Source organism: Myotis myotis, unplaced genomic scaffold (genome assembly GCF_014108235.1).
Source record: "Myotis myotis isolate mMyoMyo1 unplaced genomic scaffold, mMyoMyo1.p scaffold_m19_p_6, whole genome shotgun sequence".
Taxonomy (NCBI): Eukaryota; Metazoa; Chordata; class Mammalia; order Chiroptera; family Vespertilionidae; genus Myotis; species Myotis myotis.
This window is the reverse complement of record NW_023416368.1, coordinates 65957243-65976126: the sequence shown is the minus strand read 5'-3', so window position 1 is coordinate 65976126 and position 18884 is coordinate 65957243. Positions and strand designations below refer to the sequence as shown.

General features: G+C 37.3%; 1 protein-coding gene across 2 annotated transcripts in view; it reads right to left on the bottom strand.

Annotated features, from left to right (window-relative positions):
• Window positions 1–2751: 2751 nt before the first annotated feature.
• PDGFC (platelet derived growth factor C) overlaps window positions 2752–18884 on the bottom strand; it is a 187912-nt gene continuing 171779 nt past the window's right edge. For both annotated transcript variants that reach the window (XM_036314090.1, XM_036314091.1), the window contains 3 exons: window positions 14469–14676; window positions 9530–9747; window positions 2752–4339 (listed from right to left, as the gene is read on the bottom strand). In XM_036314090.1, coding sequence (XP_036169983.1) covers window positions 4223–4339; window positions 9530–9747; window positions 14469–14676 — 543 coding nt within the window. In that variant the 3' untranslated portion in view covers window positions 2752–4222. The remainder of the gene's footprint in view (window positions 4340–9529; window positions 9748–14468; window positions 14677–18884) is intronic.

The following is an 18884-nucleotide window of genomic DNA, read 5'->3' as shown; positions in this document are numbered from 1 at the left end:
TAAAATCCAGTCTTGTGGAGTTCCATTGTAAAATTTCCACCCAACTGACAACAATTGGATTTGTTTGAATGATCTTTCTGTTAGTGGTGCAGAGGGTGGGTCAGAGGGGAGTGAGACTAAAGGCAGGAAATGTGGAAAAGGTTATTGCAGTAAAATGGGGCTGAGGCAGGAGGGTCTAAATCAGGACAGCACCTACAGAAACGGAGAGATAGGCACCAATACAAGAGGAATTGAAAAGGCAAAGTTGATGGGTGGACTTACTGATTAATTACATATGACGCATAAAGGAATGTAAAGCAAATGAGCTGTTTTATTTTCATTTTTCTACTTCCTATGAATATAAAGGGTTATGATATTTATGGATTTTAATGGGATTTATCATAAGTAATTAAAACAGTTTTAAATATCACAATGCTTTTGGAGAAAAGGGTATTACATGATATTAAGTGTCTGATATTAAGTGATATTAAATAAGATTTGTATTTTCTCTCATTCCTTAAACCCAGCCACAAGTATAAAGAAATGGAGTCATGCTTTCGGTGTAGATTCTCATTACTGCTATTTATATATTTTCAAAGTGCACATGATTATTAGATGAGAAAGGGGATGAGATGTGGAAATGAAAAATATAGACATGAAAGCCTGATATCTGCCAGTTAAGCTGCCTCTTTTATTTTATAAAATCACTAGGCAAAGTAGTTCATCCCTCAGGGATGAAGGCATATGTCACACATACAAAACAGTTTGAGGTAAATATAATCAATACTTTTTTGGGATTCTGAGAAATTATAGTCACATGTGCCATTGATGGGAAATAAAATGCACAGTAAGAATTGTAAGTATTAAGTATTTATTATACCTCACACCTTTTTCACCCACTGACTGGCAAGAGTACTTGGCACTACTACCTTTATAGAATAATTTCCTTTGTCTTTCAACATTTTATATGTAAACTAGGGGGCCAGTGCATGAATTCGTGCACCTTGAAAGGAACTGTGGGCTGTGAGGCTGCTGTGGGCACAGGAGCAGTCTTGGCCCATCCTCCACACCCCTGCTCAGCCCCTCCCACTGTGGCCCCCAGTTCCCTGTCTGCCAGCAGCCCCGCTATGGCCACTGCCACTCCCACACGCTGACGGTGCCAGCCCCGCTTGCACCTGCTGACTGCGTGGAGTGATTGGGGCTGGCGCCAGCAGGGTTTGCAAGCGGGGCTGGGGCTGTCAATGGGTGCAAGCAGAGGCTGCTGCCCCGAACCCCCCTCATGAGCAGAGGGAGGTGGAGAAGCCCTCAGGGGCAATCGGGACCAGCACCAGGCGCTGGCAGTGGGTGTGAGTGGCAGCTCTGACACCGTCAGCAGGTGTGAGCAGGGCCGTTGCGGCAGGAGCTGAGAGAGGTGGCTTCCAGCCCTGATCACCCCTCAGGAGCATGGGGAGGTAGAGAAGCCGACACCCACTATGTTCTGCGTGCACGCCATGGTGGTCAGCACATGTCATAGAGACTAGTTGTTTGGTTGTTCCACTGTTTGGTCTGTTTGCCTATTAGCCTTTTATTATGTAGGATAAAATAAATATTAAAAACAAACAAAAAGGAAAGATGTTCTATTCAACATTTTATATGTAAATAAAATAAATATTAAAAAAAAGGGAAAGATGTTTCATTCAAAGGTTGGAAATGCTGGTTTAAACCATTACATGGGTCATTTATTGTAAGACTGAAAGGAGTTTTTACTACTTCAATGAGTTATGAATTGTCAAGAGAGAGATACAGGGCATTGTATTTTCAGTGGAGCACCGGTAAGCTGTATCTAGTAAGCTTCATAAGTCTGGGGCAAAACTATGAGAAGGTAAAGCAATAAGACAAAACATGAATGTTCATTTTATTCATTTGCTTTTCATGTGTTTGTGTGCAGGGTAGGATTGCCAGATGGAAAAGTACCCCAAAAAGAGCACTGCTTAGAAGAAGTGTCTGAGGACAGCAAGGCTCTGGGTCCTCCTGTCTCAGGCAAGTTGAAAGGCAGAGATAAGACATCAGCCCAAATAGAAATCTACAATTGAAATTGGGGATTCACACCTTGCAGTGTCTTATGTAAAATACATCAATCCAGTTGCCAAATGCATTCAGGCTTACCCCAGTAAGGATTTGCCATTGAAAATTAAAACATGAGTGGCAAGTTACAGGATTGTTTTTTTCTCCAATTTTATATTACTATATAATCAATCATTAAGCATTTCACAAGTCACATGACAACTTTCAAGTCATTTGCAATTTAACTGACCAGAAATAAGTATCCAGACCAGTGAGAAAAAGGAAACTACTGCTGAAAAGCATTGGAGGCCTGGCTGGCATGGCTCAGTCATTGAGGGTTAACCTGTGAACTAGGAGGTCGCAGTTCCATTCTAGTGGGGCCAGAGGCCCAGGTTATGGGCTCTATCCCCAGTGTGGGACATGCAGGAGGCAGCCAATCAATGATTCTTTCTCATCATTAATGTTTCTGTCTCTCTCCCTCTCCCTCCCTCTCTGAAATCAACAAAAATATTTATTTTTTTAAAAAGCATTGGAGACAAGAGACAGAGAAGCCTCAATAGAAATACCCACTTCATTACTTGTCTTCTAAACTGACATACACTTTTGCTTAATGAAAATTTATGGTAACAAGAAATTTTATCACTTCTCACCTTCTGGGAGTTTCAGAGACAAATCTTACACACACACACACACACACACACACACACACACACACTCGAGTTTCTCCCCAAAATAGCCACATTCTTTTATTTGGTGATTCAATACATTTTTAATTCAAATAGCCACCACATAACCTAGGCACAATATTAAGCATTTACAAGCCAAGTATTTTACTGATTTCCTTTTCAATTGCCAAAGAGTACAATATGTGAATTGGTTAAGGGATATACTTCTGTACATTAAAATATCCATGTATTTATACAAGCGTGTGGAACAGAGTTTCAAGAGAATAAAACCAGAACATCGCAATAAATAGGATGTGTTCCTACAGGACAGCAGAGCTTTTCAGGAAGCCATTGAGTCTCTTTTTTCAAGGTGCTTTGTGTTCTTCTGAGCTAGGCTCGCACTTCCCACAATAAGGGTTCGGGGTGAGTAATGATGGATCCGATTTCTATTTCCCTATGTCCCTATGTCACTTTTTATTTGCATCTCCAATAACAGGAGTGGAGGATATGATCACTTACTTATCTTCAAAAGTGTTCACAATGTACCAAATTCTATTTATTTCCCATTTCAATATTTTAAAATGCAAATTAATCTAAGCTCTAGCACCGTCTAAGAGTGAAATACATGTATTTTTGTCAGAGCAACAATATTTCATATAATCTTTGTTCCTCTGGCTATAACAATTCTGTTTAGAAAAATTTACCAAGCTAAAAATAGTTGATCTAGGTTGTCATAAAAAAGGAATATTAAATACCTTTGGTAAAAATAGATATATTTAACAAGATTAGAAAAGCAAACCGTTATAATGTCAAAAGGAGAATATAAAAATGTACACAATAAAACAAATAAACCAACTTATAGATAAAGTGAAGGCAAGGCCACTCTTGTTTTCAGGTTTGTCTCTTCCACACCATGAAATGTAGTTCGTGTCTTCTAAATGACAGAAATATTTTATAAGAAATATGGAAAATCCAGTCTTTCTTATCAACAGGACAAAAGTTTGATTTATAGCAACATAGTTCCTTTTTTCCCCAAAACCAAGTTTGTAGGCCATAGAACACTCTGGTTTATACATGTGACTATAAGGGAAAAATTCCAGATTTCTGTGATTTTTAGGCCCAGAATATGGAGCTTGAGAGTTAATAAGCAAGGCAATAGAATCAGGTGCCCATCCGCACTCATTTCCTTCCTGTACTGACATTAACTAAGTCATATCAAGACAACTGAAACATAGAACACAGCCAGCTGAGTAAGTGCATGGTAACTCTGTAACTAGCTAGTGATCTACAACATTTAACATTTTTTCCATGCCCGGAGACCTTTTCCCTGTCATTGGGGCCTCCTCTCAAGAGAGCTGTTGCACAACTCCTAATTCCGGTTGGTGTCTCCTCTTTCAGAACACACTGTAAATCCTGAAGGCTGAAAGGTCCCTGAAGCAAACAACTGAGATTATGGATGGCGGTAACGCATCAGTTCTATAAGAGAGCCAGCCGCTGCGCTGCGCTGCCGGGCGAAGGCGGCATGTGGCGATGCGTTATCCTCCGGCGTTCCCTCTGCACACACAGTCACACTCCTCATGGTGCTCCAGGGCCACGTCAGTGAGAGATTTATGCAATCCCCTGACACCAATCTTTGGTCTCAACTGAAGGACCTGAAGGAAACAATGTAAACGACCGTTAAAATCAATCAATATCTATCCTGTATGGGTTCACAGACAAGTAAAATTTCAGAAAAAAAAAATGTGGGCCCAACAAAGATCTATAGATTTTGTGTTTTTTTCTTAGTAAAGGCATTACGAATATAACCCCCCACCCCTCAAAAAAATCATACATGATCAATTTTCATGAAAGCAAGGATATTTCAATACCAACAATTTGGAAGGGCGCTGCTTCAGAATAAAGAACAGTCCTTACATGGAAAGAGTCACTATGCACACTTTATTTTACTCATTTAACAATACGGAGAAATTTCACCTTGGTGATGTATTTTGGAACCACTACGGCACGATTAATTTTTCTGTTTGTTAGCTTCTTTCAGTCATTCATTTGTTCGCACATTTAACAAATATTTATGCTTGAAGCAATACGCACAAGTACTGCGGTACTGTGAAAAGAAACGTGATCACTCTGCAGCTGAGTTTGCTCAATTATGCCACTCATTAATTTTCTTGGCTACACCTCAAGTCCTCTGTAAACTTGATGAGATGGATTAGATGTACTTCAGAGACATCAGCCTCCGTCACAGCTAACTTTCTGCAGCTGGGTCCTACTGTGCAGTATACGGAGATTTGGCAATGACAGTAATGGCTCTATTTAATGCAGTTACTTAGTTACTTGCAGTTTGGGTTGCTGGGATTTTTAATAAAATATATGGCAAAATAGAAAATGATGCTAAACATAAGTCTGTTCAACACAACAAAAGGACATAGCTTTTCTATAATAATAAAAACTTAGTATGCTAATTAGACCAGACATCCTTCCAGATGTCCTTCTGGACGACCTTCCAGATGAAGCTGGGGCTACAAGGGCCAAGCCCCTTGCAGGAATTTCGTGCATTGGGCCTCTAGTGTATTTTATAAAAGACTACCTGATGTACTTGAAAAGAATGATCTATTTAATGTGCATTACATTTTATTTCTTATAATAGAAATGATACATTTTTTAGAATTTATGTTTGAATTATAAACAAACCGTAGAGCACATAATAACATGAAGTTGTCTAGTTTCTTTGCTCTCTGGGTATGACACAGATAACTTCATAGAGCAACTTCTAAAAGTTCCTGGACATTTTCATTAATCCAAAAAGGCACAAGTCAAGTCTTATGACTGTTCTTCTTGAAGATTAAAATAAGAAGAAAAAAAAAGAATGTATAACTCATTTGGAGAATGTGGTCATACCGAAGGTTAATTAGCTAACATTTTTTGAATGCTTATGAGTGCTAGCCACTATAATAAGGATTTTACAGACTTTAACTCACAAGAATTCTATGAAGTAATTTATAACTATTCTCCCTATTTTACACATGAGTGAACAGAAGCTTAGAGAGAATAAGTGGCATAGCCAGTATTTGTACTTCGGCCAAATATGAATTATTAGAGCAATAGATAATAATTTTATGAAGACTCAGAATATACCTAGTCATGCATTCTATTTATTTAGTAACTTTCTTTGCAGAAAGATAAACTGCAAGTCTTAAAATAACTATGGGAAATAGTCAACTTCTAAATTAGATTTTTATTACATTTCATAATGCTAGAATAAAAATGACTAAAAATATACTATTTTAATGTGGTTAGGAAGACAGATAAATTGCAATATTGGCATAGCCCATGTCTTTAATTCCTATCTCCACGTGTATACCTTTTCCCAGTTGGCAAGGGAAAAATTACTATGAAAGGGAAAGGTAAGGAAGGCTACCATATGCCATCCTAACAGGCTAAGCTGCAACCTTACAACCCTTCCACCCCCTAGCAGTGCTTATGTCAAGATGCATTCACCAAACAAAAGCCCCTTCTCACACACACACCCAGTCTTCATCCATGGATGTTTGTGGAGATCAGATAGAAGAATAATCTCTCTATGTCCTAGTGATGTTGAAGTCTTGGATAAGAAATTCTTACACAAGCTGGTGGGACCATACTTATTGTTTTCTATCTCGGTTCTGTTTGAAAGTTCTCACTTGTGAAGAGAAAGTTAGACTTGGACCATGACCAGCAGGTCCCAGATAATATGAATGATGATCATTGGATTTTCAGGACACAGTTTAGGACACCAGAAGAAAAAAACAAGCAGAAGAATATCTCACAAAATTTTGAGGGAGCAGTTCAAACTCTAAATGCAAGCACATGAAAAAATAATCCAGGGTAAAGCTAAAACCAGTGGAAAGGAAAAGATTAGGTACAGAAGGAACCATCAAGGAATAGAGGCACAGGTACCATTGCCCAAAGTATGCAAAGTGCCCTTACATTTTGGGGTGTCATAGAACCTTGGAGGATGGGACTCATTATTAGAATAAGTCAATTGAATGGTATATTTCCCTCCCAAATAAATAGATCTAAGCATAAAAAAGACTATACTTTAAATTATGAAAAATGAAATTAGATATATGAAGATATAAACAAGGTAAACAAGATAATACTGGTATAGTAGAGATGGTAAAGCTGGTATAGTAGAGATGAAGGAAAAAAAACTTAGAACTTTTAAGCTCTGTCTTTGCTTCTGCCTTTCCATGAGGTGGAAAAATCTTCAAAGTGTAAATGAGAACACTGCTCATCAAAAAGAATGAAAGCCCAAGTAATATAAAATATCAATAATATTTTAAGTTATATATAAAAAATAATTTCATTTATTCAGGAGTAGTATTAGACTCAGAACTTATTTCCAAAATATAAAACCAAGAAAAATACAGGGCTCAGGAATGATGAATTACATCAAATGCACCCCCCACTTTTTTCAGAGTAATTTGATATTTTATAAAAAAGATGATCACAGAAAAATGATAAGAAATTAAGACAAGGCTATTACTGGAGCTATTTATGAGAAATTTGAAGCAGGTGACAAGGCAATGATATTGCTATACATACACACTTTAGGGATGTGGGAAACTTACACTCGATGGCCAGCTAATTACCCAGTGGTTCTCAACCTTCTGGCCCTTTCAATACAGTTCCTCATGTTGTGACCCAACCATAAAATTATTTTCGTTGCTACTTCATAACTGTAATGTTGCTACTGTTATGAATCGTAATGTAAATATCTGATATGCAGGATGGTCTTAGGCGACCCCTGTGAAAGGGTTGTTCGACCGCCAAAGGGATCGTGACCCACAGGTTGAGAACCGCTGAATTACACACATAAAGGTATACACGTGTGCCTATATATAATGCATATGTAACCAACCCCACCCAAAGACTAGTGCGTAATGGATCATTGCCATTCTGGAAGGGCAGTGATCCTATAAGCAGTGTCCACAGCCTTTCCCCACACAAGTTTTACCTGAGATTTTAAAACAGATATTACAAACTCTTTGGCAACTTCCTGCATAACCCTACAACTAATGTTATTTGAAAATAAATTTAAAAGTATAGCATGGAAGAGGATATGCTTCACGGAAGACTGATTTATCTGACTAAAAGCATTGCATGGATCCAGCATCTGAGAGGCTGGCTTAAGAAGGTTAATATAGCTGGTCTGGATTTTATAGCTCTTAGAATGGTGTCATATACCCAAGACCTGTAGGCTACATCAGGTCCCCAAATGTACTTTGTTTAGTAAAAACTTGCTTTAAAATAGTTCAAAATCGAATGACTTTAGGTGGGAAAAGATCACTCAAGTTTAATTCCTATTCTCATTACATCCTTTTATGTTAGGCCATTCAACTCTAGTATCAGCCTGGCCTGTAAGGTATTTTAAGTTTAATCTGCTTAAGAATGACTATATGGAGGGTTTCTTCTTGACTAGATACCCCAGTTCATGGATCAGCAATCAGGCTGGCTGGGGCTTCTTGAGCCACCATGCTCATAACTGTCTACTTCCTGTAACTGGAGCGGAGACTGCTCCCGGCACAAGGCGCCTTAGAAGAATGCAGTGTAGACATGAAAGTAGGACATGAGTACTGGCAGTAAATTGTCCTATTTTTAATCACAGGCTTCTAGTTTGGGATTTTTCTTTTGAAAACCGCAATCTAGTAATTGCCTTGGAATAACATAGCTAGGAAAAAACAGATAATTCTCACATCTTATGCTATTTCATTGAGGCTCAGTACCCCGTTGATGGTTACAAGTTAAAGATAGATCTAGGATGGAAACAGGGTCCATTTCTTCTGGAATCCAGTGCTTCCTCCCCCCTCACTTTCCCAGCTGCCAACACAATGTTGTTGAAGGGTAGGACAACCATGTCATAGGCGGTATAGCTTATGACACTGTCCATGTTTAGATTACCTAACAGATAAGGGTTACATTGATATCTTTATGCAAGTCAAAAAAGTCACTTTACTTCTTAATCAGATATTTACTTTTGAAGATTCTTTTATTTAGTAGAAAAAATAAAAAACTACTGAAATGAAGCTATATTGAAATTAAGTCAAAAAGATTGATTTTGGCTTGGTGTAATGTAAAGGTTTTGTAAAAATCAAAGTTGACTCATCAAGAAGGAATTGCTTCCTAATGTATGAATGCTACACGATGCTCCTGGAGAGAGAGAGTGAGATAGAATTTGGAATATTCTAGCATCATGGAGAATTTGGAGTGTATCAGTTCTAAGGTTCCCAAGGCTCTGAAAAACAACAATTGCTAAGTTTTAATATTGGAGTTTTCTTGATTCTGTAAAAAGATAAAAGGGTGAAGCATCCATAACATGCTCTTTGGGGCAATATGAATAATAGGAAGATGGATATAATTATGAATGTGTCTTCTTGGGATATAGGTGCCTACACTGCCTCAAATGGAAAAATAAATATCAAAGATTTTCTCTCTCCAAATTAGACAATGACTCATCTCCAAGTTTCTCTTTAAAATATTTCCCTTCAGCTTTTGAAAAGTTGAAAGGTTTCACCCATATTTTACCATATAAAAGAACACATTTTTTTTTGTATGAGAGAGGAAAATTTCACTGACCACCTATGGTGTACTATCAGAGGATAAGCTTTCAAAATATTTAATGTCTGGTTATTTGAGTTAAAGGTCCTACTTTTAAAAATGAGAACATAAAGTGTATTTGTGGGTGTGTTTTTTTAATGAATGCTACATCCTCCCAAACAAAAATTCATTTCAGATACACTGTTTTGTTATTTTTAAAGCAACAAAATACCCAAAGGAACCCAAAAATAAAATGATATACCTACCTCATGGTATTTTTTAGTCACTTTGCTTGGGACACATTGACACTCATTGCAGTTGTGGAGACAACAGGCACAGTTTCCACCACAGCGCTTAACCAGGAGACAACCTGGCCAGAAAATAGTATCGGTTCTCTTTAGCTCTTCCCTTATGGACACTGAGAAGTTACGAGGTGTGCAGCTGTACAACCTTACCTCCTCTTTTAGAAGGTTCAGATCCACCACTGCATGGCATAAAAGAAAGAAGAAAAATAGATGTTCATGCTCTGGACTTGAACATATTCCATTAAACTCTTTTCATAAAGAAATCAAACTACGTCATGAACAATAATCCTGACAATATCCCTCCTTATTGTAGCTATGTTTGGGAGCTGTGCAGCTTGCAAGTTGGACTTTCTATTTTATAGTAAACAAAGCTTCATTATGATTTAGTGTCCAATAAAGAGATGCCATTGTGCAATGTTAAGAACAGAGCCAACAAAACAGTTGAGAGCTATAAATAGGAACTACAGAGGAAAAAGAGGGCTACACCTTTTAACCTTAGTAAAAAAGTAAACAAGGAGACTATTGGAGGGAAGAATAGACTGCCAAATAATGAATACTTTGATTAAAAAATAAATGCAAGTTTTAAAAAGATTACAAGCTCATGCCATTAATGAAGAACAACATAAAGAAACTTGTCGACAAAACTTTCTTATAATCTTTCTGGCAAAAGAATCATAAAATGTAAAAAAGGAAATGAAGAAAATGAAATTTTGAAGATGGCTGAGTGGAGCGTGAAGTGGAAAAAAGAAAGATACATTTTAAAAGAGCAGAGATGGTTGGAAAGCACTGCTTCTGGTACATTGAGAATTTCTGGCCTTTGAAATTCAACTTAACCCAGATTTCTATTCTTCTTCTCAAGGATGGAAGAAATGTCTAATGTATAGCCATTGTCTCTATTCTTTTAACAAGTTGGTTAGCTATGCTGTGCTTTATTCTTTAAAACAGTATCTATTTGTCAAGACCAAACAAAATATCCTTTGATCAATATTAAAGTCTCAAAGAACCATTGTTTTTAACCACAAAATTATGCTGCTTTAGTGAAATTATATCAAAATAAGATGTAATGTTTAATATGAATTTATATCTAAGATATAAATAATAGTCAATTATGATAAGCATCTGTAATATAATTTTAACTTCTGCTTTATAACTTTGATTTTTTCCCTTTAAAGATATTCAAATAAAAAAATCCAATAAAATTGAAGAGTTTTGCATAACATATAATTGATCAGAGCTTTTTTCCATTAATAAAATCAATGGTTTATTAAACTTTAGGAAAATTATCTAAAATGTAATAAATCTAGTTAAATACCTTTTGCTAATATTGGAAACATTATAAACAAGAATTGAGGGAAAAGAAAAAATATTCTCTGGTTAACGATTGCTTCAAATAATAATCATGAGTATGTAATCCCATTTTAAAAATTAAGTCCAATATTTTAAAATAACAAGGTAACCATGAATCAAATGTTTATTTTCTTGGCTATGTTATATTGTATATATGATCAAATTTTTCTAAATGTCAAGGGAGTTCATGTGTTTTCCAGAGATGTTTTATCAGTTATGCATATGCAATCATAAATGTAAACTATTTGGTTGACTAAAATCTTAGTCATAGTTAGGAGAACACCAAGAAATGCTAATTCAATAGGTTAATTTCAACATCTTATTCAGTTAAAAATTATCTTTCCCATCTCAATAGAAAAATCACAGTTTTATTTGAGCATTTAAAGATTTCCTTTTCACCTGAAAAATGATCCTGTGAAAATAAAGCTTTTGAATATTTAAGGGGAAATGAGTTCATTTTTTGAGTGCTATAAAAGACCAATTTATCTCTAATAAAATTAATGAGATAACCAGGTTAAGTGATGTCACCTGATTTTACCTGATTTCATTTTGATGCAATAATAGCACATGCACATACTGCTCTTTATTGTTAAAGCTACATATGAGCTTATTTGAATATTTTCTCTAGACGTTACTATCTGATTAAGAAAGGGAGAAAACCTAAAACATGCATGCACATACAGAAGCCAGTTGCCAACATTTGTGACGCTTATTTAAGATTTATGCTTCTTTAGAATGTGAATGAAGCTCTTAGCTTTGAAAGGATATTCATCTACCTCAAATACTTTTAAACACACTATTTCATGAAACTAGAAAATGAGACTGTATATGTTCACTTTAAAATGTTTACTTAACCACAATAAAAGGTTAGATAGATTTCCCAAGTGAACTAAGTTATGATACCTGCTACAATGTGAAAATTTAAACACACTTTCAACTTAGCTTCCACTCATTTATCATGTTTGACACAAAAGTCAAAAGCCCTTTTTAAGTACTAGTTAAGCCTGACTTAGAAAATATGCTTTTTTTCTTTTTTTCTGTAGTAGCATGGTATGAATGAGAGCCCTGAACCAGAAGAAGAAAGGGAAAATAATGGAAGAGAAAAACATTAGTGCTGTCCACTCTGGGCTAAAAATACAATAAGGATTTTAAATTTGGTCATCATATCTGAAAATTATGCTTGCTATTTCTAAGGCTTCAAACCCACCTAAGTTTCATTAAAGTAAGTCCTGTTTTTATAAATTGGGAACACAAATTCTTTAAACACTGTGCAGAATTTCTAGGCAAAGTAATAATAATAATAATAATAATAATAATAATAATAATAAAAGGAAAAAGGGATAGGGAGAGAAAAATCAAGCCCCAACACATACTTAAAAACACACACACACAAAAAAAACAATTAACTATAATATTATGGAACTTTCCCTCCCTCTGCAAAATCTTTGTAAAGTAAAACTTAGCATTGAAATTTATTTCCTTTCCAAAATTACCACCTAAGACAATCTATTCATTAATTTGTCTTCCTGAAGAATGAATACTTTGAGCTCAATGACACCAATGAAAGTTATTTCTAATGCAAATTTTCTTGTTTAGATTCATCAATATTGCAAGTTTTACTAAAAAAGGTAATGCTTGACTGAAAAAAAAACAACCATGCTCACATTTTATTTTGTTTGTTGTTCATTCTTTTGAGATATTCAGCCCAAGAATATTCTATTACTGTAATGCAATCTGAGGGTGGTCTTTCTAAGATGAATGTGGTAACATGGTGATATGTTTATTCTGTGGAAAATCTATTTCAATGTCTAATTAGAAGCTTTTAAACGTTTGACTCCTCATTCCTTTGTAGAAAGACTCTTGGGAGGGAAGTTGGGTTTGTCTATATAGATGTTATCCCACACCTGCATTTTAGTTTATGTAAAGTTCCAAAAATATACACTGCTTTTCTCGCACTTACTGTATACTTAAAAAGTTAATAGTTTTGGCAAACAGCAAAGGGCTTCAATTTGGAAAGTGCTAAATGAATATTTGAAAGATCTGGTTCAGTGCTGGATGCTTTTAAAAATATCTGCTAGCTGCTGGCCAAATCATTGATCACCAAGTGCAGAGGTACAGGCATAAAGGCATATGACTAGAAGGAAGATTTTTAAGTTCGAATCCCGAGATCAGCCATCAAAAACTAGGTCTGAGCTTAGAACCTGGTGTACTCCCTCTGCTCTTTACAGATCAGCATGATCATCTACTTCCAATTTGCTAACAAAGGCTCTATTCATGGCTGTTTCAGCCAGCCTCGCAGATCTTCATTTTCCTGTTCTGAAGTGGGAGGGAAGGGAAGTATTGTTCGTAAGTTATTCATCAAGTTATTCATCAAGATCAAATCTTATAAATATGTAACAGCTTTCAGCATCTGGACAAGATTCGGCTGCCCATGGACTTGAACGCCGCTTTCAAATCTCGCTGAAAGGAAACCATGTCTGTTGGCATAGCAAACGACCATGGTTGGGCAAGTCTGAACGTGACCTGCTGAGATGAAAGCTCCTCGCCCAGAAGGGCTGCAACCCTTAGCAGGAAAGGGCCGGAAGCGGGCTTCTCTCTGACAAGATTGAGAAGAACAAGTCTGGTGCAGTCTGGCCCTGTGAATCACTCAAATTAACTAAACATTGCTCCCTCTGCATACATTTTACAGTGTCAACCTATTCTCCAAAGTGACACGGGGCAGATTTCAATGTTTCTGACAGACTTCAACAGATGTTTTTGGGTATATTACAATTATTCAGTTATTTATATTACATGTTCATTTGTGTCTGATATGAAAGCTTTCGGATTCTAATGGTACTAGGAAATTAGCTAACCTTAGAGCAAACTCAGTTAATATTAGTTTCAATTTCTTGACCATGTGGAATCAAGTGTAGTGATCAATACCTTCACTCTTGAAGAGAGATATGCTCTTATGGTCAAAAGTGATCATTTCAAAAGTAAATTTAGAGAGAAGTTATCATAGTGTGGGTTCCTTCCTACTATGCTTTCTCTCTTGGAAACGGCTAGTTCTATTTTATGGTGAGCCATTGCTATTTTTCATATTATTTGGAAATAGAAATTGATACAATCCTGACCCTCCCGGACAGGTTAGATAATGAATTCGATAGAGCTTTCCCTTTTCCAGCTCCGAACCTGATTCCTTAGCAGCTATGATAATCTCTCTTGAATCTCTAAATCAATATGCCCCATATATTAGGTTTGAATAAGCACTGATTCTTGTAAAATATAATAGAAGACCATCAAAATGATATTTTTGAATTAAAAAATGACAAGAATATTGAGCAAAAGATTCCATTTATATCTTCCAAATTCACTGAGTGATAATGAAGTGCCCTCTTTTATATGTGTTCTTATTTGATATGCAAGTATATTCAAATGTTATAAAAATGGATTATTTAAATATACCACTGAAGAGTTTTAAACTCAACTCACTAGAAGCTATGACAGAAGAATCTAAAACATCAGCTGCTAAGGAAATGAAATGAGATTCTAATCTGAAGAGAGAGCTTACCTCTGGATTTTCTTCCAAAAACAAAAGCCTTGCCAAGAAGTTGCCAACCTGGCCTATATAGATCTTCTAAGTCCAACTGCCATCTGTCTGGTTCAAGATAGCGAATAAGGTCTTCCAAGGTGCTGAAGGCAGTGACCGCGTTATTGAGCTGGTCCAGCGGCAAAGCTGAAGGGGGCAGCACTGAAGGGCTCACAGCTTCTGTGACTTGCTGAAAGGAAAAGCAACTCTCTGTTAACCATTTAGAGAAGACAATGCATTCCTTCTGGACTTGAGCAAGAAGTTCAGAACACTAAGGCTGTAAACACACGGGAAATCAAATCGCATTCAATTCCAGTTAGAAGTTGTGATTTTGCAAGACTTCATGTAGATGAACACCCGTAGATTTGCTGTGTAGTCAATGAGAAAGACATTAATTTCATTACCGCAAACCTCAGGGGATGTGGCTACCTGTTGCTTAAATAAAAACAAACAGTTCTCCAGGGTTCAATTACAGACTTAAAATGGAAACTATAATAAATACAGTTCACCCAATTTGTGTTTGTTTTATACCATTCACTTTCCTGAATCTGGAAAATGTCTCCGTAGTTATGCAAATGAGTGTCAGATGAATTAAAAATGTGAAGTAATTAACTTATAAAGAATGGCAACAAAAGGCAGGTGAAAGGCTTTTGACTTTGGAGAAAGTGTTAACCAAGATAGTTATAACCCACACTTTATAACTTTGATAAGTTTGCCTAAAATTGTTTTTAATTTTTAATAAACAGGTTTAAAAGACAGATACTGGAAGAATACCTTGGCAAGTGATACAACTTTCACAGGATTAGTATCCAGAGTATACCAAAAAAAAAAAAAGGACAAAGACTGTAACTAAATACAAAATGGGCAAATTCCAGACCAGAAGTTTGAATGGCCAACAGACATAAAACATGCTAAACTTCATCAGTTTTCAGAAAAATGCAAAACAAAATAAGATACTATTTCACATCCATCAGATTTGCAGGCATTTAAAAGGAAGGGCTGCCAAGGATGTGGGTAAGTTGGAATTTCTCTGTGCTGCCCGCAGAAGTGAGCGTAAATTGCTTTAGTTTACATAAGTTACTAGAGTTGAAGATTTATATGTCCTCAACCCCTGTAATTCACTTTTAAGGTTTATACCCTTTTATTTGTGCACATGAAAATATGTGCAATGATATTCATCACACACACACATTGTTTAAAATAGAGAAGAGCTGAAAAGAATCTAAATGCCCATATACAGAACAATGGATCAAAATACTTCATTTTAAATGGCAAGCAATAAAATAAGACAATAATTTCAATAAATCTTCATAAAGGACCCCTCCCCCACAATTGTTAACATGTACTAAGGGTAGGACATGTTATCAGAACTGAAATCAAAATAGGCAAAATAAATAAATGAACAAAATGCTCAACTTAGTTTTTGTATTATTTTGTAATTTAATTTTTTGTAGCAAAGAGGAGAGGAGTATAAAATAAAACATTTATGTGGATTGATATTCATTATAGTAGTATTAATAATAATAACAAAAGTTGAAAACATTCTGAATTTATATTCATTGGAATAGTTAATTACACTACTCGTGAAATAAAATAGTTATAGACATTAAAAATGTGGTTCTCTGGGAATTTTTATTAACAAAAGAAATGCCTACTAAGTAGTAATGACAAAAATAACAAGCTATATAAAAATAGTGTTCATATACCATAATGTCAACATACATAAATTGAAACAAAATAAAAAATCAACAGTGCCTAAAATGCTGTGTTCATCTATGATTTAAAAGAGAATGGTGATTTTAATTTTCTTTCGTACATATCCAAATTTTCAACAATTTCTATAATAAATATGGATTCCTTTCGGAGATCAGGTTATAATAAAAAACAACAACTATGAAGTCAGCTTTTCCTTTCATCCTCATTAGATCCTTGGCTAGATAAGGAAAACCATGTACTGTATATAGCATCTTCTAACTTGTCTCCTTGCCTTTAATCTTTCCTTATTCCTTCTATTCAATGCTGTATAACCTTGGGTTAATCTACCTAAAGTAAGTTATCACTGATCATGTGATGCATTTGGACAAATGCCTAGGGTGATTTCTCATCTGGGAGATGAAATCCAAATTCCTTACACTGTACTCAGGATCCTTATGATCAGACCTTTGCTGACCTTTCCCATCTAATCCTCTGCTCATCAAAGACACGCACATTTTGTTCCAATCAATCTTGTCTCTTCACTAACTACTGCAGATGTCTCATTCATCTCAGACCTTGTACTTCCACCCATGATAAACGCTGCTCCCCTTCTCCCATATGCAAAACCCTTCTCCCTGTGATCCACATAATAAATCTTTACCATTTATAATGGCTTTCCTTGAAATCCAATTCATCCATAAAAACTTCTTCAGTAACAGGGCCATCATTGTCCCATATATCTCAATTGTATCAACTTGAAAAAGATTCCCTCTCTGGGCTGTCCTCTGGGCACATGGCTTGAAAAACAGAAGCGGCTCCACAACTTCGAAAAAGGATGATGCTCTCTGGGGCAGGTCCAGCTCCTGTGGGGGTTTGTGGGTATAGAGTCCTATTTGCACACAGAGGGTGGGAGGGTGGATTTTTATAAAGAACTAGAGGCACGAAATTCGTCTATGGTGGCTGGGGTGGGGAGGGTCCCCTCAGCCCAGCCTGCACCCTCTTTAATCCAGGTCCACTCGGGGGATTTCCGACTGCCGGTTTAGGCCCGACTGCAGGTTTAGGATAGGGCCTAAACTGATAGTTGGACATCCCTCTCACAATCCTGGACTGCTGGCTCCTAACTTGCCTGTCTGCCTGATCACCCCTAACTGCCCCCTCTGCCAGCCTGGTCATCCCTAGCCGCCTCTGCCTGCAGGCCTGATCACCCCAGTGCCCACACCTGTCGGCCTGGTTGCCCCTAACTTCCCCTTCTGCTGGCCTGGTCACTCCATGCAGCCTGCTGCTCGGTCGTTTGGTTGTCCCTCACTAACCCCCTGCCAGCCAGGTCGCCCCACACAGACTGCTGCTCAGTCGTTGGGTCACCCCGCACTAACCCCCCTGCCGGCCTGGTCGCCCCATGTAGCCTGTTCGTTCATCTGTTCGGTTGCGATGGTCGCTTAGGTTTTATATAGATAGATAATCAGCTGAAATGAATGTGGCAGCCTTAGATCAGCAATGATTTTATTCTTATTTTAAAGATCTATTTTCAATAATGTCAAGAATCTGGCTAAAATATGAGTACAAAGATGGTCCCAACTATTCTACCCAACTTTTGAGAGTGGAAACCAATTTTAATACATTCCCTATTTAACCCTGGTATTTTTTAAATTGTCCAAAAATTTCAAAATTTCTTTAACAGAGGGTAAGATTATGACTGGTAACTAAATTATAGGCATAAATAAACAACTATCTAATAAAAAGTTCCATTGTTAATTTAACCAATTTGGTTAATATTGATTAAACTTCACGAAAAAGTTAATGCAAAAGTTTTTCAAATTTAAAAACATAAGTCAAGATGTATATGTTTATGTAATGTGTAAATTCAAGTTCAGTAATACTCAAAGAATAACTGAGTATTACTCATGACTATCTACACTAATAAAAGAGAAACATGGTAATTGGCATACAACCGCTACCCTTTTCATTGGCTAATCAGCAAGATATGCAAATTAACTGTCACCCAAGATGGCGGCCGGCAGCCAGGCAGCTTGAAACTAACATGAGGCTTGCTTGCCTCAGTGACGAAGGATCGTTGGAGGAAACCAACATTCCCCACCTGAGGCTGCAGGCCTCTGAGCCGGCAGTTAAAGAAACATTGTAACAAATACTGCCGGACTTCAGCCAGCAGATTCGCAACATTGTAAGCAAAGGCCAGAAACCTACTTTCCGCCGCGGAGGCCCAAGAGCTGGAGCCAAGCCTCAAGGTAAAGCTGGCCCAGAATAAAAAAAAAAAAAAAGAAAAAAAGGAGCGGTTGGGAACTTCAGTCACCCCCAGCCTGAAAACAGCCCTCAGCCCCTCACCCAGACTGGTCAGGCACCCCAGTGGGGACCCCCACCCTGATCCAGGACACCCTTCAGGGCAAACCAGCCGGCCCCACCCATGCACCAGGCCTCTACCCTATATAGTAAAAGGGTAATATGCCTCCCGGCACCAGGATCAGCGTGACAGGGGGCAGCGCCCAAACCCCCTGATCGCCCTGCGGCTCTGTGTGTGACAGGGGGTGGGGCCCCAACCCCCTGAGCTGCCCTGCTCTGTGCCTGATAGGGGGGAGCTCCCCAACCGCCCCCCCCCCCACAGGCCCTGCTCTGTGTGTGATGGGGTAGAGCCATAACCTCCCCATCGGCCCTGCCCTGAGTGTGAGAGTGGCGGCGCCCCAACCCCCT